The sequence below is a fragment of the Leucoraja erinacea genome, chromosome 10 (assembly GCF_028641065.1).
Source record: "Leucoraja erinacea ecotype New England chromosome 10, Leri_hhj_1, whole genome shotgun sequence".
Classification (NCBI taxonomy): domain Eukaryota; kingdom Metazoa; phylum Chordata; class Chondrichthyes; order Rajiformes; family Rajidae; genus Leucoraja; species Leucoraja erinaceus.
Window position 1 is genome coordinate 56,187,470 of NC_073386.1, and position 26,733 is coordinate 56,214,202.

At 40.4% G+C, this 26,733-nt stretch overlaps 1 protein-coding gene across 9 annotated transcripts in view; it reads right to left on the reverse strand.

The window, feature by feature from the left end:
- Positions 1 to 459: 459 nt before the first annotated feature.
- The window catches only part of nek7 (NIMA-related kinase 7), a 137,697-nt gene continuing 111,423 nt past the window's right edge, over positions 460 to 26,733 (reverse strand). For all 9 annotated transcript variants that reach the window (XM_055642406.1, XM_055642405.1, XM_055642403.1 and 6 more), the window contains exons 9-11: positions 26,367 to 26,461; positions 5,073 to 5,186; positions 460 to 1,174 (exon numbers count right to left, since the gene is read on the reverse strand). In XM_055642406.1, the coding sequence (XP_055498381.1) occupies positions 1,064 to 1,174; positions 5,073 to 5,186; positions 26,367 to 26,461 (320 nt within the window). In that variant the 3' untranslated portion in view covers positions 460 to 1,063. The remainder of the gene's footprint in view (positions 1,175 to 5,072; positions 5,187 to 26,366; positions 26,462 to 26,733) is intronic.

The following is a 26,733-nucleotide window of genomic DNA, read 5'->3' on the forward strand; positions in this document are numbered from 1 at the left end:
GGGGTGCAGTGAAACTAAAAACCTTTTTAAAAATGTGTAAATACAGAAAAATAATATGATGGTAGACCACTGATTGCAAGAGGAAAGTTGAATTCCCCCTTCTCAGTTACAAATTTCAACTGGATTTCTCCGAGAAGAACAAAAAGGGATAATATCATTGCCCAGCCATTCTTGTACACCTAATGGCAAAATGGTATTGAGCTTTCAGTGGTCGAGTGTTATAAGCAGGTCTTGTATACAGGATCTGGCAAATCAGGAGGAGACAAAATAGGCTCAATCACAACTTAAAACAAAAGTGGCCAAACTTCAAGGTATCAATTTATACGATTTTCTGCAAACCTCGGATAGCTGTAACTGAACAATATTTGTTCTTATTGGTAATTTAACATCAATGGGCAATTCGCATTACTGCATCAATCTGCAGGTTTTCTTTAATAAAACTAAAAAAACGAAGGCACCTTTTAGAAACCATAAATGTCAATGAACATTTAATAGTGTTTTGGTTAGCATTTATGTGACTTACATGGAACATTGAAGCAATTGAGAATTTGGTCCATACAAACCAAATGTTGATTTGCATAACATACCAAAACTTGCTGCAAATTCATACAATGCCACCGTGTATCTAAGGGTCAACAGAAAATATCGCAAGGGCTGCAGCATGTGGTAAATGCTATAAATAAGAGCAGGGGTTTATCTAACAAGGCACAATAAAGCCTGGTCCACAGGCCTACAGAAAACAGGTTTGCTTGTAATTGTAAAATAAATCTGTAGGCACACCAATTTTATTTTCAAAATATCAAGTGCGGAAATGGAAACAGTGTACAAATTAAAACACTGAAGCCACTGAGAGGATGTAATCATTAAAATAAATGCAGTTCAGCAAACAGAACCGTGTCATTAAGAATTCATATGGATCTGTATAACTTTCATTCCACTGAACTACTGAATTCTGTACAACCATCCTTAGACGTAGAATAATAGACTAACGATAGAATACAGAAACAGTGAAATGGTATGTTCATATCTTGTGCTTTTCCATCTTCACAATGCATAATTTGCTTTAGCTTCCTGAAGAAAGTGCATGCATACGTTTTGCAACCTCATAAACATAGGCAATATCTGGTCTCTTCTCTGGATCCGGGTTAATGCAGATATTTACTAATTGGCGAAGCTAGAAAATAAAACAGTTCATTAAGTAAATGGGAAAAGAACCATTCTAAAGAACAAAGATTATAAAATGGCTTAGTAATGTAATGTGTATTCTTAGGGCAGAGGTTCATTTCCTCAGTCTGAAAGAAACATAAATCACAGTGAACAATATAGTGAGTGCGCTATGATGTCTTTTCAAGAGTGAAATGCAGTTCCCAATCAAAAACTACTCAAATGTATTACATGTTTATGGTTAACGGACCCATCTGGAAAAGGTAAACTAAATCAGAGAGAGAGAGAGAGATAGTAAACTTGATTAACCTTGTTTCGTGATACCCAGTGATGCTTTATCATCAGACAGGTATTTACACTTATAATAATTGAACTTGTGCCATTTAACATTACGTAACGTTTGACAGAGTGACGAGCGCTATTCTCCAACTGTGACTCAAAATTCCAACGTGTTTAATTGCACACAAATGAAAAGCAAGTCAGTGGAGAGAGCAAAAAATAACTATAATTTAATCCATGGCTGTCACAGTCTACTTTTTTTTATTGGATTTGCATTTATTTTTAAAATAATTTTGTGCCACCTCAATTTCAAGACTATTCTTACCCTAGAATTTAACAGAATGTCTGGATGCTAAACGACTAGGTAGAAGACGACAATGTGGAAGTTAGATTTTACTGAACAGCAGAATCTGCTCACTGAATCACATTGCCTAGTCCTGCTCATTTTCTTTACGTCCTCATTTCCTCCAGTAGCACCTGTGGTTGTATTTAATTGTTATATTTTTTACCGTACAGAGACTGAACGATTCAACTCTACTGTCACATATTTAGGCAATATAGGAGAGGATGATCTCCAGTGTCACTCATTGTGGAACATGGCGCAGAGGGGAAAAGTAGAAGCTGGGAATTTGCACAGGAGACTTAAAGTATTACCTAGTTTGACTTATAATTGTGCTTTGTATCTTGAATTGTAACTCAAGTCAAAATAGTCGGTATGTTCTTCAAGTATGGTTGCTGCTCTCAAGTTGTATTAATGACTGGCATGTCATATTACCAGCAATACATTAACATTACTTCATAGTTCTTCAAATTGCTTGGAATAATCTCATGCATTTTGAAAGGAATTCCTGATCACTAGAAACTACCGCTACCGTTTTAACTTCCAGATGACGGGTTTCAATTCTACAGATTGCTGCAGAGAAATCATCGGATCATTTGAATCTTCACTTCCCCTGTTCTGGGGTAATGGACCTAGGGATTTCCTGAATTCCTCGGAGAAATATTGAACTTAAAAATGTACATCTCTAAAAGCTGAGCTGCGAAGTGCTGATTAGCACTGTTTGGAGCCACACACAAATAAAACCATGCTTAAATGGACACAATCTATACCATTAGGATTTTTAATAAAAATACTGCCAAATGTCAAATTAGAAAATATTTAAGACTTTTTGTGCAAACCAAAACATCTGGATAAATGTAATTGTCGAGTTAATTATGAAGATTGAATTGAAATTCTTGAGCGACAAATGCTTGTTTGCACTAGACAATATAAAATTTTGTCCCTCATTAAGAGAAAACTATTGTTGGCATTGCGCTACAACTTCATGCTGGGAGGAAATACTGATACCCAACGTCACTGTGAAACAGTTAGTGATTCTACAACTGAGTTATAAGCACAGTCCCTTGTGGAAATAAGAAACATATTTTACTGGGAGACATTATGTATCGTGTTTATATTTGCCTTCTTATTTTTTTATAAATTACATTGGTGTTTTTTTTAGTTAATCCAAAATTAACTACCCATGTAACTACAGTTCAAATATTATTTTTGTTTCACTTTCTGATGAGTTCCAGAGACAAAATCATATGTGAAGAAATCAGCAGCTTAATTATATTGAGCAGCATCAGATGGCGCAAAGAAATGCACACAACGTAAGGATTTGATTCAAAAGTATTAGATTCATGTATTTTTCAGTTATCTGCACTGATAAAGCAAAGGCCAATAAAATTGCTATAGGTGCATTAATTATCCCTTGTAATGGCATAATTTACATTTATGCTTCGACTCACATTTCATAGCAGAGCCCTTCAAGTGTAGGATACAGAAACATAATTCATCAATTGTAAAATGTTGTATACCTTATATGGCAAACAAAAATTACTATAACCAAAATTGCTTTACGTTTAAAGACTGTCTAAATAGTTTGAAAGAGGTTCAAATGTCAAAAATTCCAGTCTTACCATCCCTAGCAGACTAAAATGAAACAAGCTGATTACAGAAAAAAAGAGCTGCTTGTATTTTTTTTTTTGTAAGTATTTGCACATTTTCATAAAATAATGAGTAAGCGTGGTTGGCAGTAACTATACACAATAACTCCATATTTGGAAGCTAAACAAAGTAAATCTTTCTCTCATGCCTTTAGAAAAAAGCAGCAAATGCCAAGAATACTAACAAAAACAAAGCCAATCTATTTCCACAGACATTCACATTGTGTCAGGCTGGAAGGAAAGACATGCTCCTGTTTTGTGCTAATTATCTCTCTGCACTGGCACTGCTGAAGGCAGGGGAGGAATGGATCGGATTCAGCCTTTGCCAGCTCTGGGACCTTCCATCTGGGCCGGTCCCTGATAATTGCCCCTTGGCTGCGAACACACAACCCCCACTTCACACTTAGCCACAATAAGAGGCTGAGCAGAGTAGCCCTGCAGGCAGGCCGACTTCAACCAACCACTAGTGGCACCATCATTAAATCCTGCCGAAGGTCGCCATAGCAACCGCCTGCTGAGGCTGCTCCACCACACTCAACATCTCCTAATCAGCTACCATGTGAAATGCAAATTCAGACAGTCTGAAAATTAGTCAAGAAGAATGGGGATGAAGATGCAGATACGTGAAATATTCATGTGCATCATAGCAAAAGCAGACAGTCTGAATGACACAATAAAGAACAACCTATGACATTTTTGCCATCTCCTACGTTATTGTTTACACCTAGCTTTACCATCTAGACCACAGACACTGACACACAATATATACACATTGCTGGAAACGCAAAGAATTTGAAGGGATTTTTGAACAATTAGAAAACAAAATAAAAGAAAATAAGTTACTCCAAATATATTTTAATTCAAGACAGATGTTAAAAACAAAAACAAAATTTTGCACTAAGGATTTCCCCCAACTGCCCACCAAATATACACTCCTACACTGATGCCAACACTATTAGTTCCTCATTAACCCTAAACCTTTAAGACTACTTTGCAAGCACTGTCATCCTGCAATTACATAAGATTTTTTTTTTTTTTAAAACACATATTTAGATATATTCCTATATGTGGTAAAGCAATGTGATGTTAATATTTGAGATAAGACATGTGGTGTTCTGCATCAGCTTGCAAGAAGATTTTCCTTTTAATTTTATATAAAGTGCCTGTCAGAGAGAATAAGCAAGTTCCATTGCTCTTGAATTAAGCATTAAAGTAGCATTCTTCAATTTTCCCTGTCTCACCCTCTTTTCCAGCCGGCCAGCAGAAGATCCGCTCAGATGACGGGGGTGAAGCTACAATTATAAGTCAGACTGAAATCAGTCAGCCTCACTGCAAGGATTTGTGGCATGAAGAACCTTCAGCAGATATGGCACCAAAAAAAAAATGAAGATATTGATTCACCTCCCACTTTTTAACCTAGACAATAGAAAACAACTGTGCTACTGGTGTATTTGTGGTGATTTACACACCCCCCCCCCCCCTCCACTCCAACCCACAATTAAAAGCAAAATAAAGTTAGGTGCAACAAAAGCAGAATTCTTCCAATGGTGGAGCCAATACTCCAATGTTATTTTCTCATCACAATTCTTGTGTTTTTCAAGCCAAAAGCTTGTCAATAGTTAGCACAAATAAGAACCCACCTCTTCTGAGTAATGGTCAGAAGGAAGAGGAGGATAATCACACTGTTCGATCTTTTTACAGAGAGAATATAGGTTCATCTTATCACCGTAGAATGGACTTTGGAGAGCAGCCATCTGGGGAAAAATAAGGGAGAAGTCATGCAAAAGATTAATGAGAAATGAATTAAAATACACAAGCATATTGTGTTTAAATGGGATTTTATTTTACTACTGTAAAACATTGGGACATGTCCTTTAATCACTTCCTCTTAAATATACATTGCTACATTTGCTTTTATTTCAAATAATCTCATTTGACTTACCATATCGGTGAGACTGCTCTTGTGTTCAGTTTGTCAGGAAAGGCAATATTAAGCTGGAAAGAGGTTGAGAAGATGTGCGAGGCTGTGTTCAAGAAGGAACTGCAGATGCTGGAAAATTGAAGGTACACAAAAATGCTGTAGAAACTCAGCGGGTGCAACAGCATCTTCCTTCGCTCCATAGATGCTGCTGCACCTGCTGAGTTTCTCCAGCATTTTTGTGTACCTGTGCGAGGTTGTTGCCAGGATTTGGGGACAGAGGTTGGGCAGGCTAGGACTATATTCTTTGGAGCGCAGGAGGATGAGGGGTGATCTTATAGTCGAATAGATAGGGTCTTTTACCCAGAGTAGGGGAAATCAAGAAGAGAACAGGTTTAAAGTTAGAGGGGAAGGATTTAATAGAAACCTGAGAGCAGCTGTTCCCACACAAGGGGTGGTGGGCATACGGAACACACTACCAGAGGAGGTGGTTGAGGCTGGTACCATAACAACGTTTAAAACATTTGGATTAGATGGACATCTTGGTCGGCATGGATAAGTAGGATCCGTATGACTCACTGACTGGGACGTGTTCCACAAAAACAATGATGAATCCAATTCAAAATCCATATATTATTGAACATTTCACCGATTTAACCTCTGGCGTCTGCTTATAAATAGATATTTGTGATGAACACCAAGGACAATAAAACAGGGATCTATCTATATTTTTCATTTAGAGAATTCAAACCCTTTGAAAAATATTAAGCTCTGCACAACATTGTATCACTTTGATAATTTGCACTTGGACAAATATACAAATTTTACAATAGTAACCAAACAACTGAAGGAAGAAACATAAAGCCCGACATCAGATGTGTCACCTCATGGTCAAGTGTTTGTAACCCTCCATTATAAAGCTCCGTATCATTTAGGTATACGCTGAAGTGACAAGTTAGTTAAGCCATCATTTATGATGTTAAAAAGTTCCCATATTACCTTCCAGAGTTGTGGAATAGCAGGCCAGATTAGTAATGAATTTAGTGATATTTTGACATTTTGAATCCATTCACGTTTTCGGCACCAGCACGGATATAGTACACTTGTTCAACAAATTGAAGACTTGTTGTTCAACTGTAGCCATTAAAACAAATACCGCTGTGTGGCAATTATATTTCTCACTCGGGGTAGCTCTCTCTTCAGATCCCAGTGAGGTGCTGAGGTCTGGATAACCCCAAAACCTGTCATTTAATGCTCCAGTTCATACTTGTATGTGTACATGCATCACATTTATACAAAACACATTTCTCTGAACTGGCTTTATACTTGCCAGTCTGGGTGTCTGGGCTGAATATAACCTAGCTTCCAGGATCCCCGTCGCACTGTAAGTTAACCATAATTCTGTAAATGGTGTGATCTTCTGTAAAGAAAAAAGAGTTCAACAACGACGTCATCCCAAAACCGGCACTGTAAGAACCTTACACTTGCAGTTGTCATTTGAAGTATGATAACACACAGTACAGTAAAAACAAGAAGCTAACAATATTTGTTCCATACCCAGGATGCTATAATAGTTCCATATGTCCTCTCCTGAAAAACGTCTATAGCAACCTGTCAGGGAGTTTTTTGCGTGGATGGTTACTTTAAGTGCACTACGAAAATGTCCCGGTCATTCCGACGGAGCCTAGGCCGCATATTGCCCCAGAGTTATTCGCCCCTAACAGGTCGAAAGCTCTGATGAATATTTGTAAATGAAGAAGACTTCCAAAAGAGAAACTAAGAACGCAGTCAATGGCTCGGGTTGAGGAACTGCAAACAGGCAATTGAAATGTTAGGGCCGGCGGTGTGCCGTCGTCGTGCCCCTCGTCTAGAAAAGGGGTGGGGGGCACAGTGTGTTCTGATGGAAGGGGTTCCCGGCCTGCTCCAGCGGCCAGCGACCCTGGGTGGTTAGGCTGACTACTTCGTGCTGGAAGAGGGGAAGACTTCGCCAGTGGTGGAGGCCTTCGGTGGGGGTTGCCGCCAGGGAGGGGCCGTTGTCCGTGGCCCATCACCCGACAGTTTGGGTGAGATGTTAAGCTGGCTTTGGGAAATTGGAAGATGTTCATGCACCGGGTTAGTTGATGAAAGGAGTGTGAAGGTGGAACTCGGGAAGGTCGCGGTGTGAGCGGTCTGCGGAGTGACACGTGGTGAGCTGGCGAGGCCGTGTCCCAGGACGGCCCGCCAACGAGTGGGGCGGGGGCTAAAGCGTAAACCTGAAACAATATAGCCCGGTGGAAGGGTTGTGTACTCATTAGGAGGCAAAAACTGTGCACACCGTACACACATTTAGGCATACAAAAGATACTGCAATTGCGTGGGACTAGCCCAAGCAGTTCGGCTGAAAGTTTGCCCCGCTTGGGCTCACAGGGGAGCGGCATACCCAAGTATACAGGCAGAGGGCGAGCGCGGAGTGAACAGCATTGACGGCCCCCGAAGGTGGGACAACGACCCAGCAGGATCTAGGGCCCGGGACGCCAAAGGTTGAGATTTTTGGAAGAGAAAAGCAAAAAATCACATCGTGAAAGGCCAGGTCAATGAGACGCCTGGGTAGACATGGGGGGCACCAGGAGAAAGGGACAGCTGGTGGAGCCTCGGCCCCTCATGGCAGCACCAGAAGTTGGGGACACAGCGCACAGATGGTTGGGATGGCGCAGGGGTGGGGAAGTGCCGCCGTAAGCAGGATAAGCGAGGCGGCGCCCGTGCCCCACCCCAGCACAGGGCGTTCCGCCAGGCTGCCGCACCGTGGGCTGGGCGGAAAGTGCGGTTTCACTTCAGCATGGGGGACGGAAGTGGGGCCAATGAAAGGCAAGGAAAGCAGAGGACGGGAAAGACGTAGAGAAGAAAATTGTTTGGGGGTTGGTGTTGGTGGGTGGGTTGGGGGGTGTGTGGGGGTGGTTGTGGGTTTTGGTGGTGTGTGTGTGGTGGGGTTTGTGTGGGTTTGGGTGTTTGGGGTGTGTGTTTGTTTGGTGGTGGGAGGGGGGGGTGGTGGTGGGGAATGATGGAGGAATTATTGGTGGGGGTGATGGTTTGTGGTGTGGGGGTGTGTGTAAGTAAGGGGAGGGTTAGGTTATTAGGGGTAGGTGATATGAGAAGGAAGAGGAGGTGTGGTGAGTGGGTGGGGGTGGGGGTTTTTGTGTTGAGGTATTCAGAAAAGGATTTTGTTGTGAAAGACGCAGCCAACTTAAGGAGCTTACCAATAAGAACTTGTTGTACACGAACGATAACGATAACAGAGTAAAAGCACTGGTATCATTACGTGCATCTGTTGACAGAACCTCAGAGTTGCAGACTGTCCAAGGAAACCTCCACACTGAGACAAAACACATCTCTCTCATAATAAAAAAAAGACCCCAACCACCGGTCCACAAATCAACACACTATCTGTGTGTCACCCAGATAGATAAAGTGTGTTGTAAATCAATAGATGTTAAAGCGGCGTATCGGCGAAGACTTCATGAAACGAAAACGAGCTACACAACACAGCAGCTGGACCATCTGGGTAGGATGGCCAGTTAGGTGCCAAAAATACTTGAAGGAGCAATCACAGTTCTGGAACCGGCGGGGTGGACAGAGGAGACAAGATGTAAAACAGTAGGGAGGAGAAGGAACTCCCCAGAGCCAAAGCATACCACCTCAATCGCGTGAACACCAGGTGGTGGGGGTGCGCGAGGGCCTGGCGAGGTTATGCTTGCATGAAGGTCCGGCGTCACTTATCGTCATTGGTGAGCTGTAGCACGGCGGATGGTACTGCATAAGTTGTGCTGAGTAGTGATAGGTCTGGTGGCACCCAGCTAACCCAATTACCATGAGGAATGTGGATATGCGAAGAGACAACGGAAGGGACGTAGGGCCCCCAAAACAGCTAATGGAGGGCGGCAAGACACTTGGCGAACAGCACCAGAGAAGACACCCAACAAGCGTGAGTCCATGATCGAAGACCAAGCATGTCATGGCATCAAAGTACTTAGCAACAAATACGAAATAGACGACGGGGCCTTGTTGTCAGGTCCAGGTCTGTGTCGGGCGCAAACATACATGGGCCCGAAAGTTAGTAGAGGGGGGGGTTTGGGGGGGGGGAGGGGGTGGAGCTAAGGGCTAAGACCTGCTATAAGTCTACAGGTGAACCGGCCAGGATTAAAATCAACAATGTGCACTTGGAACCACAGTAACGATGTTTTTCTACTACAAACGGGGGGGGGGTGGGCTCAAGATGTGTGTGTGGAGGTACAGATCAATAAAAAAACAAAATGACGGCTTGTGGTGATCCTAGATTAAAAAGAGGTCGGGTTACGTGCGGCGGAAACTATCGGGTTGGACAACAGTGGAGTAAGGTAGAAGCGAGAGGTTTTGTGTGTGGTGTTTACACGCTCAATGCATTATGGGAAGGGATAACACATTGAACACATACTGAAATGCACGAACGGTCGGGCCAAAACGCAGCGAGTTGAATCAGAACGATGGGTGTTGTGCCACCTATAAGTTTAATGATCTGAACTAATGCGGAAAGTTCGTTGGGGTGAGGGGGACAGATAACCAGGAGGCACAATTCTGATAAAATATGTGGACTAAGGCAATATACCGAAAAATGGGGTACCCGGGGCGAGTGTCACGATACCTACTGCGGGCTCGGGGCACCTGACATGGTTTTGTGTGTCATAGTAACATGGGGGCCAAACTGGTTGTAAGACTTTGAAAAAAATATAGGCATCAGGTCGGCCTGGACCTCAGCGGCGATTTAGTATTGGGGGGAGGAATAATAAGAAGCAGCTGCAAGGCAAAGTAAAAAACTCACGAGCCAGGTTGGTACAAGAAGGACAACCGAAATATGGGCCAGAACAATGTATAACGAAACAAAATCCCAAGGTGACCAAGGGAGGGAAGGGTCTATCTCACGCGTGTCAAGATTCAGACTGCTTCCATTCAAGAAGCGTGAAATAAAATAGACTAGGGGGCAAATCGATAGACAGTTGTAATGATTTAGGGGGCGGGTGGCGACAGGTTTCGTGTAGGACGCAGTAACATTCACCAGACGAATTCTCCATCTCAAAATAGGACAGTACGGTCGGGTGGGGGGAGGGGGCCTGACTGCTAAGTGGGATGGGAGTAATAGCGTGTGCGGCGCGAACAAGGTCGGGTGGTGCTGACACGGGTATTGGTTAGGGAGAAGTACTATTGTGTGTATTTCAAATGAGCTAAAAGAGTCAATTGATAAGGATCGCAGCTCATGGAATGCGGACACAACAGACATAGTGAAAAAAATGTGCCACTGTCCTCATTTAGCACCAATAAGGACAAGATAAGATGTACTAGGCATCATAATGCAAAACCTCGACAGAAACTACAAAACTAACGCAAAGGCCTGCTAAGTATGCAGGCAATACCGGAGGTAATAACAATGAGAATTAGATTATGGGACATCCCCTCTGGGCGAGAAAATTGCAACAGTGCATTATGGAGCTCATTCTACGGGTGTTTCAGGTTTAAGGTTTGAAGATTTAATTTTAACACATTGGAAGTCTAAATGCTGAACGTGGTTAAAATTGTACTTTCAACAACCAAACCTAATCCTCACACCCTATTTTACAAGTGGATTGAGGAGTTTCGATCACTGAGAGCATTTAGAGTAGATTGGAGCAATGAGAGTATGGGGAACCAGCAAAGAGGAGACGAGCTGGGCAGATCAGTCATGATCAGATTGAATGTTAGGACAGGCTTGTAGGGCAGAGTGGCCTACCCCTGCTTCTATTTTCTGATGTAATAACAATCTCTTCCTGTATCCGATTAGGCCGCAAAGCCACCCATTACTTACCATCCCTTAAAAGTCATCGAACTATTAAATACCTCAGATGACATAATCGTGAGAGCTGGTACTAGGTATCTGTAATAAGGTGCCACAAGTTCATACTTGCCTTATGGCAACAGTCTTTGGTTAAATAAGTACCTGCTAGTTTAATTTTACATGTGGCAAGTAGCTGAAAGTGCAAGCCACTGAGGGATCTGTACACTGTGGACGGCTTGATTGTAACCATGTATCGTCTTTCTGTTGATAGCACGCAACAAAAGCTTTTCTCTGCACCTTGGTACGTGTGACAATAAATTAAACTAAACTAAAGGGACGTGTCCCTGCTTTAATGGCCAGCTAAACACTGTCAGGTGGAGATGTCATTTAATGAATGATACTACAACAATACAGTCAATCCTCGTTAGTTCATCAGTTCTGTAATGAACATAAGAGACAGGAGTATGGTTGATATTCTGCCGAAAATCCAGCTTGCCACCCAATTCCCATTTGCTCCAGTTCCCCACTTACAAAAATCGATCAATTTCAACCTCAAATGTGTGCAATAATTGAACCTTTGAGGAAGAGAATTCCAAATATTTACAATTGTGCATTAATAAATTGCTCTGTATCTCAGTGCAAAATGGTCGACTTACTATTCTAGGTCTTTGACCCCAATTCTAGACTCTCCAGTTAGTGTAAACCATAGTGACTGTCAACACCCACCCTGTCAACCTGCCTAAGAACCTTCAAATGTTTCAGTGAGATGACCTCATTCTTCCATTCTCCACTGAGTATATTCTGATCTCATTCAGTCTCTACATGGGGCAATTCACTCCATGTTGGAATCAACCTGCTGAGTTTACACTGCAGCAGGACAACAGATAATACATTGTTCCAAAAGGCAAAAAAAGGAAAATCATGGCGTCAGATGGCATCTGTGGAGACAGCAAAATGGTCAATAATCTTTAGTCAGAACCCTGACAAAGGTCATCAACTCAAAAGGTTAATTCGTATTTTCTGCACAAAAGTTCAATAGACAATAGACAATAGCAGGAGTAGGCCATTTGGCCCTACGAGCCAGCCCATTCAATGTGATCGTGGCTAATCATCCCCAATCAGTACCCCGTTCCTGCCTTCTCCCCATATCCCTTGACTCTGCTATTTTTAAGTGCCCTATCTAGCTCTCTCTTGAAAGAATCCAGAGAACCCGCTTTCACCGCCCTTGAGGCAGAGAATTCCACAGGACTCACCACTGTGAGAAAAAGTGTTTCCTCGTCTCCGTTCTAAATGGTTTATTCCTTATTCTTAAACTGTGGCCCCTGGTTCTGGACTCCCCCAACATCGGGAACATGTTTCTTGCCTCTAGCGTGTCCAAGCCCTTAACAATCTTATATGTTTCAATGATCATCCCTCACATCCTTCTAAACTCCAGAGTGTACAAGCCCAGCTGCTCCATTCTTTCTGCATACGACAGTCCCGCCATCCCGGGAATTAACCTTGTAAACCTATGCTGCACTCCCTCAATAGCAAGAATGTCCTTCTTTAAATTAGGGGACGAAAACTGCACACAATACTCGAGGTGTGGTCTCACTAGGGCTCTGTACAACTGCAGAAGGACCTCTTTGCTCCTATATTCGATTCCTCTTGTTATAAAGGCCAACATGCCATTCTCTGCCTGTTGTACCTGCATGCTTACTTTCATAGACTGATGTACAAGGACCTCCAGATCCCGTTGTACTTCCCCTTTTCCCAACTTGACGCCATGTAGATAGTAATCTGATAATTCCCTAAGAATAGGATCATTTTTTTTTCCAAACATATTGCTTTTGTTTAGGGTGGGAGATTGAAACTTCATACATTACTTCAAATGAGGTTGCACCAAAACCTTGCAAAACCTTAACAAGACTTCTATTTTTATTATTCTTCAACCTCTTTCCTAAAAGCCCAAGATATCTGTTGCTACTTGCAGGTTTATTTTCTGCGTCTCAAAACCAACAGACTAAGATCTCTCTGTGCAACAGAAGTTTTAAGTTTTGTGCTATTTATGTGCCATATTTCATCTTTCAACCTCTAAAATGAATGGTCTCACATCCTACTCTATATCCACCTGCCTTCATCCTTTTGTAGACTCTGATTCTTTCAGTTCATTTTCCCCAACTTCATCATGTCTGGATACACAAGGCCAATTCTTTCATCAGTCATTAATATAAATGTTAATGGCTGGCAGTCTAGGCACACACATACATTTTGCAACATCAGCAACAGACTGCAAAACTCAATTGCATCTATACTATGTTTTTTAAAAACCAATCTTTGATCTACGCTTTTTGGACAATCCTAATACCATGGGACCATTTTCAAGAAACAATTTGATTTTTACTTTATTGATTGCAAATCCAGATAAAGTACATCCACCAGGTCCCCCTTATCTATCCTGCTAATTATACCATCAATGACCAGAATAGTGCTGGTATGCAAGCACAGAATTTCACTGTACCTTGTCACATGTGACAAGAAAGTATTCCATTCCAGTTGAAAATATCGTGCATGGTTTTGCCTTCTTAAATCCTAGCTTATATGTAATGCAAGTTACTTGGTAATTAGTAAATAACAAAGTTATGTTGATCCTGTCAACTAACAGGGATGCCAATGATAATTCACGGATAAACCAGGATCTCTGGATGTTCAGAGCTCCATATTTCCAGACTCTTCTGTTGTGCTGGTAGACGCCAAGTTATGAATTAAAGCTTTAGCTATTTATTTCTGCCTCCTCTGTTAAACTTTCAGTCCTTCAGTTCCAGGGGCGGCACGATGGCACAGCGGTAGAGTTGCTGCCTTACAGCGCCAGAGACCCGAGTTCGATCCCCACTACGGGTGCTGTCTTTACGGAGTTTGTACATTCTCCTCGTGACCGTGTGGGTTTTCACCGAGAACTTTGGTTTCCTCCCACACTCCAAAGACTCCAAAGGTTAATTGGCTTGGTATAAGTGTAAAATCATCCCTAATGTGTGTAGGATAGTGTTACTGTGCTGGTCGGTGCAGACTCGGTGGGCCGAATGGCCTGTTTCCATGCTGTATCTCTGAAATGAACCTTCATCCATCCCTGTTCGAGCCCCCACCTAGGTTTATTGTGAGAGTCAATAAAAGGGAATCAGACTTCGGTGGTGGATGAAACAAATACTTTGATTGATACAATTCAATAAAGATAATTTGCCAATGTGCCATCAGCTGCCAAGTGAACCATATATCTGAAGCTGTAAAATAACTTACATTTCCATACTTAAAGCAACTGTGAATTTGAAAATCTAGCTGAATTAGTATTCCAGCAATACAGACCAACGATTATGATATACCTGCATTTCAGAATGTTTAAAATGTCACATGCACCTAGAAGTACTAGATTAAGTGTCATGGTCATAGTTATTAAAGTGTGCTTAAAAATCGTATCAGGACGGTTCGCCTCAAACTGGAACAGAAACAGTTCATCTCTTCAATCAAATAGCCACAGCATTTGTTAAATAATTTCTGCCTCACTGCAAGGTATGCATCCCTCTGTTTATGTTTCTCAGGACTTAGATGATTTAAATTCCATAAATGGATTAAAATAACATTTACCAGTTTAATTTTACCTCCCTCTACCTCAGCCAGTCACCAAGTCTTGAGCCTTCAGAATAATACTAATGGCAGAAAGTAAATCAGTGAAATGCACATATATTTTTCTACATAATATTTAAAATGTTGGGTGCAATTTTATTCTAACTGCTGAAGAGAATAATTAAGGCAGGTTGTTGTTACGAAACATTGGTTGTCATTTAGAAAATGGTTTGCACTGCAATTAAATCTTTATCTTCTTGTCTGAAAGTGAAACACTTATGTTCAAAATGGCATCCAGAATGATGCAGAATAAATAACCTAAGTTACTCAGAATATTTTTATGTGACTGCTCCCACGATCTCAAAAACAGGCTTATTGCTCTAGCATATTTGCATTTTAAATGTTACTGCAAAAATATGTTATGCAAAATCCAAAACTTGTCATTACTGCATGAGGTGTGTGGACTATAACACATTTGCATCTTTAAAACAGAAACAGCAACTGAATCCTGCAGACTTTTTTTTTTTGCTGTTGATGCCCTTGGGAATGAGCAGTGGTACCCTTTAAATCCCTTTAACATGGACAGCATCAACACTGCAGTGTGCACAGTGGAGCCCGAAAGTCAGTCACCCTTTTCTGCATGTGCTAATAAGTTTGATTTTCAAAGGACAATGTGTACATTCCCCAGACACGCAGACCTTCTGCGAAACACGCAGACCATCCTGTGCTACTCAGTGAGCTTTAGCAGGGACAGGACAAGCTGAAAATGCCTCTCATCTGTCGGCTGCTCTTTGAAACATATCCTTAACCGTTTGCTTCCCGGAACTACTATTTACATCGGAATCAACAGAGTCCACCTCTCATTAAATTACTCCACTGTCCTAATCCCCCAATATCACTAAACGTTTGATTGAATCTTCGAGAGATAATACCGCAAACCTTTCCACCTCGTGCCATTAAAACACAGTAGTCCAGAAAACATTTTATAATACAATTAACAGATGAGAAGCATATTCAATAAAGAGTTAAACTGGGCCTATTTTCATGCATCTTCTGCTTTGACAGATGAAAAATGTCAACTGTCCTGTTTTTATTTTCTAGCTTTTGCACTATTCATCTGGTTCATTAGTGCCTATCGCTGCTGCCCCTGACAGCTGCTTGCCCTCTCTTCCCAGCAGCTGAATTTTTCAGGCTAATTTGATTCTCCTCACTGAGACGATCACTGAAATGATTGACTTGCTCCCTGACCTCAAGGGTCCGACTTCCCTTATTAGTATTCTGGATATGTTCAAGATAAGGGAGCATCCTGTCTGTCTTCAGGGCTGGTGGCTGCACTCTCTCTTTTTCTGTAAGCCACCAACCTACAACCTTCTAAGGAGGCAACTGCTGCTCTGTACAATGAAGGAAACATGTAAAACTTCATCTTCAGATGTCAAGGTCCGTGTAGATGAGTAGCTGATTTATGCTATCAATTTATGCAAATAATATGTGACACTGAACAACAAGTCATTAATTAATACTAGGAATTATTCTACTGTATCAGGTTCCTATACATTTTAATGTTAAAATCATCTGCATTTGAAAATGTGGTACTGATCATTCAAACTCAACCCACAGCAATGTTCAAGGATCATTACCTTCATTCAAGGATGACCTTAAATTGTGCATCAATAAAAAAAAGTCATATAATGCAATGACGGAATACCTTTTCCCACACCCACTGAAATCTCCCCACCTTGGCATTATAGAGATGAAAATAGATCTTTCCCTGAGTAAAGTACGATTGTGAGCGTTTCTGGGTTGATTAGTGATACTCTGGAACTCCACCTGGGCTCTTCCTGGTGTCAGTCACATGTCATCCTGATGCAATTTCTGCATCAGAAGCCCACAGAGCAGCGACTTCAATCAAGCGACACTCCACGAGCAGTATTGCAGGGGAACACTGTTGCATCACCGAGCGCTCTCAGGATCCGCTATTTAAAGAGGAGCATTTAACTAAATCCTTCCCTGGCCACAAACAATCACTCAGCGGTATGTTGAGTCTAGCTTCAGGAGTACACCTGGATTTCATCTGTCCAGCTGTTTCAAATGGCAGGTTGAAATGACCTTTCAAAATGTGACTATTAGTTACTTATAACAACTTATTGTAAGTTAGAACTTATTAATTCATTAAGTTAATTATGGAAAGACAGGGTGGGTATAATTTGAGAGGGGAACATAATTTAAAAAAACTCAATGTCAGAACAACTCTTAAAAGTATGTGCATAGAAATCTGTGGTGTGAATTTGTGGAATGGTCTGGAACAGGAGATACAACTTAGCACAAGCATAATTCAGTTAAAAAAGATGTGCAAAAACACTTGTTTAAAAGGATATTGGGATAAGGATAGGTGATTGTGAGTGGGATATTTGTTATACTGATGGTATTGGGAAGGGTAATTATAGGGTGATGGGTTGTATATACGACTGAGATACTGTATAGTATATGAGGGTTTTTTCTTTTCTTTTTCTTTTTTGTATGGCTTTGTAAATATTTGATTAGTGTATAAATGTAAATAATTTGGTGTACATATAGTGGCTGGTGTACATATGGTGTACATATAGCTGCTAAATTTGTATAAGATAATTACAAGCAGTTGAATAAGGGGTGGGAATTAATAAGCTTTGGCTTCTTCCTGCTCCTTTTCGGACACATACGATTTCATTTATTTATAGATATTGTTTATGACACTTTATAAATATTCTTGTTTGTTTTTTTGTATGGTGTTTCACACTTGCTCTTTATTCTTTTATTCAGTTCGAAATAAATAATAATTAAAAAGAAAGTTACTAATTTTAGTTTTAGAGATCCAGCATGGAAACAGACCCTTCATCCCACCGAGTTTGTGCCAACCAATGATCACACTAGTTCTATTCTATATACTAGGGACAATTTACAAAAGCCAATGCATGTGGGAGGAATCCGAGCGCCCGGAGAATTTTACATTTTATACCAAGCCAATTAACCTACAAACCAGTATGTCTCCCAAACCAGAGTGTCGGAGAAAACCCATTCAGGTCACAGGGAGAATGTGCAAACTCCCATTCAGACAACACCCATAGTCAGGATCGAAACCAGGTCTCTGGCGCTGCCAGGCAGAAACTCTACTGCTACAACACTGTACAGTTCACTGTGCCGCCCCAACTAACCCAAACACATATTCAAACAAACAGCATAGCCAAAAATTGCAATGTTTGGCTATACCCCAAGATACTTATTCTAGACTTCTGCACTGAAGCTCCTGTCCAAACTTTAACTCGGCCACTCTCTGTGTGTAACCCTGAATACATAACCATGGCCAAATGGATCCAACACAATGCTTTGTACAAAAAAAAAATTTGTTGCAATTAAGTAACATGCAGCATGCCAATGCCAAAATATTAGTGTTTAAGAAGGAACTGCAGATGCTGGAGAATCGAAGGTACACAAAAAAGCTGGAGAAACTCAGCGGGTGCAGCAGCATCTATGGAGGGTTGGGTGTGTATGCGTGCTTTGTCTGTGATTTTTATTTATTTGCTTATCTTTATTATTTTACCGTGGATGTTTCGTTAGCTTTAGAAATGTTTGAATGCTGCACTGACTGGCTGACATTTTAAATTTCGTTGTACATGGCCCATGTTACAATGACAATAAAGAAACTATTCTATTCTATTCTATGGAGCGAAGGAAATAGGCAACGTTTCGGGCCGAAACCCAAGGGTTTCGGCCCGAAACGTTGCCTATTTCCTTCGCTCCATAGATGCTGCTGCACCCGCTGAGTTTCTCCAGCTTTTTTGTATGCCAAAATATTAGTGTCAGTCTTTGTACACACAAAGAATAAGGATTTTGGGAAGGGCACTGAATTTTAAGTAACTATGATAAGCTACTGCAATAAAAAGTGATGTCCTGTGGCTCAATTACATGCTAACTTACATACTGTTGATGAAGTTCAAAATCATACTTATTCCTCACCACGAACATTATTTTAACTATAACCTATAACTAATGAGCCAAATACCAACTGATGAAAATAAAACAATTATCCTGTCATTACTTTGAAAAATCAAATTGTTGCAATTAATAAACAGTTATCAAGTTTCAACATTACCTTTTCTGCATTCAAGAACAACCATTATTCAATGTTTCAAATTTTAGCTGCAGGGTGTAATTGTAATAGGTTTTTAAATACTTGACATAAGTTTATTGTTTTTTTTACATTATTAGCCCTTTTCTGTGAATGAGATTGGAGACCACCTTGACCATAATTTCCTTCATCTGTAACATATCTCCACTTGTACCAATCATCTTAAAAATGAAAAATATCTCCCAAAAAAATTCCATCTCTTCTTGCCAGCTGACTGGGAAACGATGGACAAGGGGTTTATATCCTTCCATCTGTACCTTGTCCAAATAATCTCACTAAAATGACCAGTGACACTGCTAGTTATTCAGTGACAATTCTGAGCATATTCTCCAATTGATCCAAATATAAAATCCTATTATCGGGTGATTTCAAATTAAGCCAACAATTTTAAACACCTGTTTTGGGGAATAAACAGCAACTAGACACGTAAAGACACTGGCTGTCTACATAGGCTCATTCTTGACCAGTACAGTTTAGCATGAACTATGCATGCATGGCAGTATCTCCAGTCAGCTCCCATTTTCTCATTACATATGCCACTGAATAAGCCAGCAGTCTGCTGCAGCCAGTGAGCAAGAATCTATGAATTTTGAATCTCGGCAAAATGAACTCACTTTGACATATTGCTAAATGCATCATCAGCATGGTTTATAATTAGCATTTAAAAAAAATATCTGCAGAATTAAACAAAAGTAAAATTCTACTATCGACCACAGCACATCAGTATCGCAGCTTACTTCACTCTCGCAGATCTGTATTAATGACAAATCAGCCTGGATCCCGTGTACCCATCACACAGGAATGGCTTTTGCAAAAGATTTGCTGAACTTTAAACTTTAATACTAGAAACAAAATACAGTTGGAATATAAAGCATGACCGATTTTTGAGCAGAGATTCAATGCAAATTCACAGCTGCCTAACCTGCACAACTTACCCAGAGTTAATTGCATTGCTATCATCATCACATTCACTATTATGTATTTTGCTACCTGTGTAATATATATAATTTTTATATAATATTTAATTTTACAAGATCAGAAAAATAGTAAGAGTAAGAACAACATTATCCTTGTAAAGTTAGTCATATTGGCTAACATCTGTTTAATTGTGACAAACTTCCTTCAAGATTATAACGCTAAAACTAAATAATGTTGCATTAAAAGTTTTATAGCAATCATGAGGGGTTTTAGTCCCCATCTTTATGAGGTATAATTTATTAAAACATTTTTTTTCTACAATATCAGTAAATCATTAATATTGAAACAATATACGTTGGTGTAGTGCTTGCTGTGAATCTTCAACAATGCCAGAATAGCACAAAGTAGATATAATAACTTTGAGTTTAAAATGTATGGAAGAACTCAAAGCATAAAATAAACTTTTACAAAATGTAAATAGTGCTAAATTTTATCAGTTTTATCAATTTTATCAATTTATCTTTAAGCTTGTAAAGTCTTAAATTTTGGTATTGGCAAAGAGCATCACCTTCAGAACATTTTCTATTTATGTTTATGGCCATTCGATGTCGCCAGTGTTTGCTCAAAATATTGCATTTTTTTCCTAATTTTATTTGTATTAAAATTGGGATTCAATAATGACTGGCAAACAGAAGAAAATTATAAGAAATATCTTTATCTTCATAATATTTTTGTCTTCCATCAATAATACCGGGGCAGATGGTTAGACGTTCCACAGAAAAGAAAAGAAAAACAGCATCTGCAGTTCCTTGTCTCTATAAAAGGAAATACTTTGACTGGATTATTGGGGCTTCTATCCAGACTTTGGATTCCAGCAAATGATTGTAAATGTTAACTAAATAGTTTAATAGTTAACCAAAACAATCATAGCGATGGTGACAAAATATCAGAATGTCATCTGAAACTGGTCTTTGCAAAATTGCCTGGAAAAGTTGTGCTAACAAAGTATTTTACTGAGCAATATGCCTTCCAGGATTTGGAGGAGTTTTAACACAGTTTGGCTGCTATCCAAACATTGAACACACCAGGATGTTGGCACGTTCAATCTCACATGGAAGAGAACTCAGGGCAAGATAAATACTGCGGTGTCACCCTGCAATTAACATACTGTTCACTAATCAGGAAACACAGGGTGCAGTCATACTCTGGACAGCCCAGTTTTACTGGCTAATAACTGCTATTATTGCACAGGCTGCTTACACAGAAAGCAAATGCTCAGAAAAAAAGGCTTTTTATTAGACATTATGATCTCTTCACATAAAGTGAAGAGCACTTACACATGATACTACTTACCATTAAGGTGATAGTATGACCGTCGCCCAGATTAGTACAACAGGATATTTTTGGTAGTGGTTTGATACAACTGAATGGATTGCTAGATGCTGTCAAGAATTCAATGAATAACCTAAGAAATAACAACAGGGTGGTGCAGTGGTGGTTCTGCTGCCTTACAGTGCCAGAGACCCGGGTTTGATCTTGACCTCAGGTGCTGTCTGTACGGAGTTTGTACGTTCTCCCTATGACCGCGTGGGTTTTCTCTGGGTGCTCCGGTTTCCTCCAACTCTCCAAAGATGTAAAGGTTTATTGGCTTCAGTAAAATTTTGGCACTGTATCTCTAAAGTGTAAATCGTCTACCTTCTCTTAATCTTTGCCACAAAATATAATTGTGGCTAATCTTGCATCAGGTCTATCAGAAATTTATCGCCCAAGTCCTAAACTGCTCAGCCCTCATCCTGAGACTATGGTTGCTGCTACCACACTCTTCAGCCTGCTAAAGGGGCCTGTCAACATTTACCTTGTCATATCTCTTCTCCGTGGATTGTCACCTTGTCATGGTGGAGAAGCTTGTGTGGTCCTGAGATCCTGAGAGCGATGCCATCTGGAGCTATGCTCCTGGTAGGGTCTCCCATGGTGGTAAGGTCGAGGGGGAGGTCTCTGACAAAGAGCAATCCAACCAAGACCTCAACAGTGGAACAGGCGGAGGATGATGGCTGACTTTAGTGGAGTGTCACAACAGCTGGGAAGGCGGATGAAAGCTGCAGCAGAAAAGGTCATCTTGGATTCCATGCCACTGGATTCTGACCCAGATCTGTCAAGGACCGTGTGGTAGCTGTCTCCCCACGTAAAACAAAGTCACGCGCTCCATGAGAGGACAGTCATACTCGTTTCGAGTGACCGCTGATGATGATACTTCTAACAGTTAATCTTTTGTTGATCTCAAGTTTTTAGTTTAGATTTAGTGTGGAAACAGGCCCTTCAGCTCACTGACTGCACGCAGACCAACAATCACCCGTACACTTATTCTATGTTATCCCACTTTCGTATTCTACACACTAAAGGCAACTTACAGAAGCCAATTAACCTACAAACCTGCATGTCTTTGGAATGTGGGAGCAAACTGGAGCACCCAGGGAAAACCCACGCGGTCATAGGAAGAACTTGCAAACTCTACAAAAAATACATGATTGCAAACTTTCTAACAAAGTAGTATGGTCTGAAGATAGGCCCAAAATAAATATTCTAAATAGCTAAGATTCTGACAGAATACTTGCTTATTCTTAGATAACTTGTTTTAAGTTTAGACACAAAATGTTGAAGTAACTCAGAGGGTCAGGCATAATACTCTCTGGAGAAAATGGACAAGTGACATTGGGAGGCGTGGGTCAGGACCCTTCCTCAGAAACATCACCTGTCCATGTTCTCCGGAGATGTCGTCTGACCCGCTGAGTTACTCCAGCATTTGCTGTCTATCTTTGGTATAAACCAGCACCTGTTGTTCCTTTTTTAATTACATTGTTTTAGTTCACTCTGATCGTATATATATTTTTAATTGAGCTGTTCACAATATAATGAAATTGCAAGCTAAGTCCATGATTTAATCTTTGTTCACAAACCAGTCGAATTAGTCAACAAGCATCTGGCAGTAAAATCCTCCTTTGAGCGGAATTCCTGGAAATTCTTGTGCTGTCAATATTTATGTAAAAATCTCCAGCCCAGTTTGTTTTCCACCCACTACTTTCCAAGATTTATTCTGCCCCAGATGTGTCAGTGTCACATGCTCTCTGCGTATTAAGCAGTTACTTCAGTCAGAGGCAAATAAAAAGAGAAGAAATTGACTCAATCCCACGCAAACTCCAACATGCAAGTTAATGATGTGGTCTTTCATCTTTGATTTGGCAACTTCTTTCCCCAAGACCACAAGGAATTGCAGAGAGTCACGTATGCTGCCCAGTGCATTGCACAGACCAACCGCCCATACACCAAGACCATCTACACTTAACATTCAAGAACCACTCATACCCGGTCAATCCCTTTTCCCCACAGCTCCCATCGGTGGAAGATACAAAAGCTTGAAAGGACGGACTACCAGATTCAAGAACCACCACTTACCCTGTTAACAACTATTGAACAGACATCTCGTAAGGATATATTTGCGATCTCCCAATCAGCCTCATTGCAGCCCTTGCAGTTTTCTTTATCTGCACTGTCTTTAACTGTAACACTATATTTTACAGTACGATAGGTTTCTTTTCTCTTTTGCACTACCAGTTGTACTCGTGTATGGTTTCATTGCACTCTTTCTCCTGGATAGCAAAAGTTTTCAACTATATCTTAGTACATGTGACAATAATAAAGAAATATGCTGTATCCATGTGTATCCTTCCCACTTCCTTTATCCCCTATTTTGAATGTGTTTCATGCCATTGTTCTATACCAGTCTTACCACTTATATAGAGTCATAGTGTGGTACAGTGTTGAAAGAAGTATTTCGGCCCAATGCCCACACTGGCCAACATGTCCCAGCTACACTATTCCCATCTGCCTGCGTTTGGTCCATATCCCCCCAAATTTGTCCTATCCATGCACCTGTCTAACTGTTTCTTAACTACCTTTTCTGCCTGCTTGTTCCATACACTCATCACCCTTTGTGTGAACAAGTTACCCTTCAGACTCCTATTAACTACCCGGTTTATTCCTCTCATGATTTTATACACCTCTATAAGATCACCCCTCATCCTCCTGTGCTCCAAGGAATAGAGACCCAGCCTACTCAAACATATACTCCCTAAACAAAATTGAGTATATGCTATGACTTCTGATATTTCACAGTAACAACAAAAAAATGGATAATTTCTTGTAAATCAAGGACCTGTAACAGTAGGATATCGATCATAGGCAAAAGTGTATATGACTGTTTCAACTATATTATTCTTTCTGGTCCATCCATTTTGTCTTAGAAGAGGATGAATTTCTTTGGGTTGGTACAGGATCCATAATCCATATTCATCTATGGATATAAATTGCTATTCTGGAAACAATTCTTCAAATGTTGCATGAAATATGTCCAGATTGAAAATCAGACACAACATTGCTTATAGTGTCTCATATAATTCACCTAAATGAAAGTGCTTGGTAGTGCGTCTAACTGTATGTATTCTGTAGTGGAGAGTAATAGTCTTTCACTGTGCACTGAATTGCTGTTCAGAGATCTGTGATAAGTAGCAGGGAGATACAGAGTTTCTCCACAACAATTCACAAGAAACCGCTTTGAGAAGAATTAAGGTAGAATGGAATTTTTCTTACAGGAGGGGGGAAGCACATTTTTCACAAAGAAGGTGGTTGGTATATGGACCGAGCTGCCTGAGGAAGTAGTTAAGGCAGGTCTACTAATGACATTTAAAATACATTTGGACATGGATGGGAGAGGTAAAGAGGGATATGGGCCAAATGCGGGCAAGTGGAACTAACTTAGATGGGGCATCGAGGTTGGCATGGGCAGGTTCGGCTGAAGGGCCTGTTTCAGTGCTGTATAACTATGACTCTAAGAGTTAATGGAGAGGCTCTGGAAGAAAGCAGGTCAACTACATTACTGAAAAGCTGAGCAGGGTTGAGGAGTGGCTAACTACTTCTTGTTGTGGAGTCAGGGGATATGGGGAGAAGGCAGGAACGGGGTACTGATCGGGGATGATCAGCCATGCTCACATTGAATGGCGGTGCTGGCTCGAAGGGCTGAATGGCCTACTCCGGCACCTATGGTCCTAATTCTAATGTTCTTCAAGTTCAGAGGTCATTGAAATTGAGATTGAGGATATGTGGTGGTTTAATTAGACATCAATTACAAGTTTTATTATGATTCTGGTGTAGGTTGAGCATTATTAATCCAATCAAAAATGTGTATAGTTAATTTTTCTTCAAGCCTTAAGGAGGTTTAATGATAATTTATAAAGGCATGCTCACATCAGATTTTGTTGTCTCTTATAATAAATGTAATTTATAGTTTACAGCCCATTCCCCATAGACTATATTGGATTGGTAGATGATTTTTTGTGAGAGTTCAATAAGTATTATGATCACATATACTTAAGATAGAATCCTACAACAACACCAATGTCACAATTCAGCTCATAATGGGCTTGGGTTATTTACAAATGTGGTTTTGATAAGATCATGGGAGATGAGGTGAAGTTCTTTGCAAAATGATACTTGTTCTACATTCTACTTTTAACTTTATTTTAGTAATATAAAAACATTTTGCATTAAGCGCTATTTATGTAACGTACCATTTCTGTGGCTTTTCAAAACGTTTTACCCAATTTAGGGAACCCCAGATCTGAAAGGATGTGAAGGAAGGAACTGCAGATGCTGGTTTAAACCAAAGATCGCACAAAATGCTGGAGTAACTCAGTGGGTCACACAACATCTCTGGAGAAAAGGAAGAGGTGACGTTTCATGTCGAGACCCTTCTTCAGTCAAATCTCGACCCGAAACGTTACCTATTCCTTTTCTCCAGAGATGCTGTCTGACCCGCTGAGTTACTCCAGTTTTTTGTGCCTATCTTTGGTCTGAAAGGATGTGGTTATCAGATGTGGATTGGAAGTTTGGCCAGACTAATGGGCAAATGTGTATTTTCATGGTCAGCCATCATTAAAAAGCTCTTTGGAGAAAGAGTTTCCACACTTTCAATTTAACTGAGGAATAAAATGTCTCATGCCAGAAACTGTTGGATATCTGTACAAATAGTCACGGAGCGATACAGCACAGAAATAGGCCTACCAAGCCCAGACCAACCATCAACCACATTTATACCATTCCAAAAACAGTCCATTTTTTATTCTCCTTGTTCTCAATCACTTACCTATACTCTAGGGGGCATTTATCTTTTGTTAATTAACCTACCAATCAGCATCTGGAGGAACAGGGAGAACTTGCAAACTCCGCACATTCAGCACCCAAGGTGTGTTTAGTTTAATATTGTCACACACACTGAGGTTCAGTGAAAAGCTTTAGTTTGTGTGTTATCCAATGAAAGAAAAGACAGCACATGATTACAATCAATTGAACCCTTTATCTGTACACTGGGGGGAAAAAAACGCATTTTACTCAGTAGCTTCTCAAGGTCATTGTTGCTACCTCTGGAGAACACCATTAGCACTTGGGGTGCTCATACCTTATCAGCTTACCTCGTATAACAGACAACCTAATGACCAGATGTCAGATTTGAAGTTGTATCCATTTTCATGTATTCTCTCTGGGGACATGTAATATGGCGTACCCACTGTAGAAGGATAAAAATGTTATCATGTGTGCATTATAAAATACAATGAAGAGAACAATTATTTCTCAAGTACAGTGCTTTCAATTTCCTATTTTTTCTGCATTAGCTACATTTCTTTTGTGTCCCAAGTTTATAAATATACACGCGCTAATAATATATAGAATTCAATATTTCAGTATTGTGTTATTATTAATAGGCAAGTTTCCAAATGTAGAAACAAAGTGTTGGAGTAACTCAGCAGGTCGGGGAGCATCTTTGGAGAAAAAGGATAG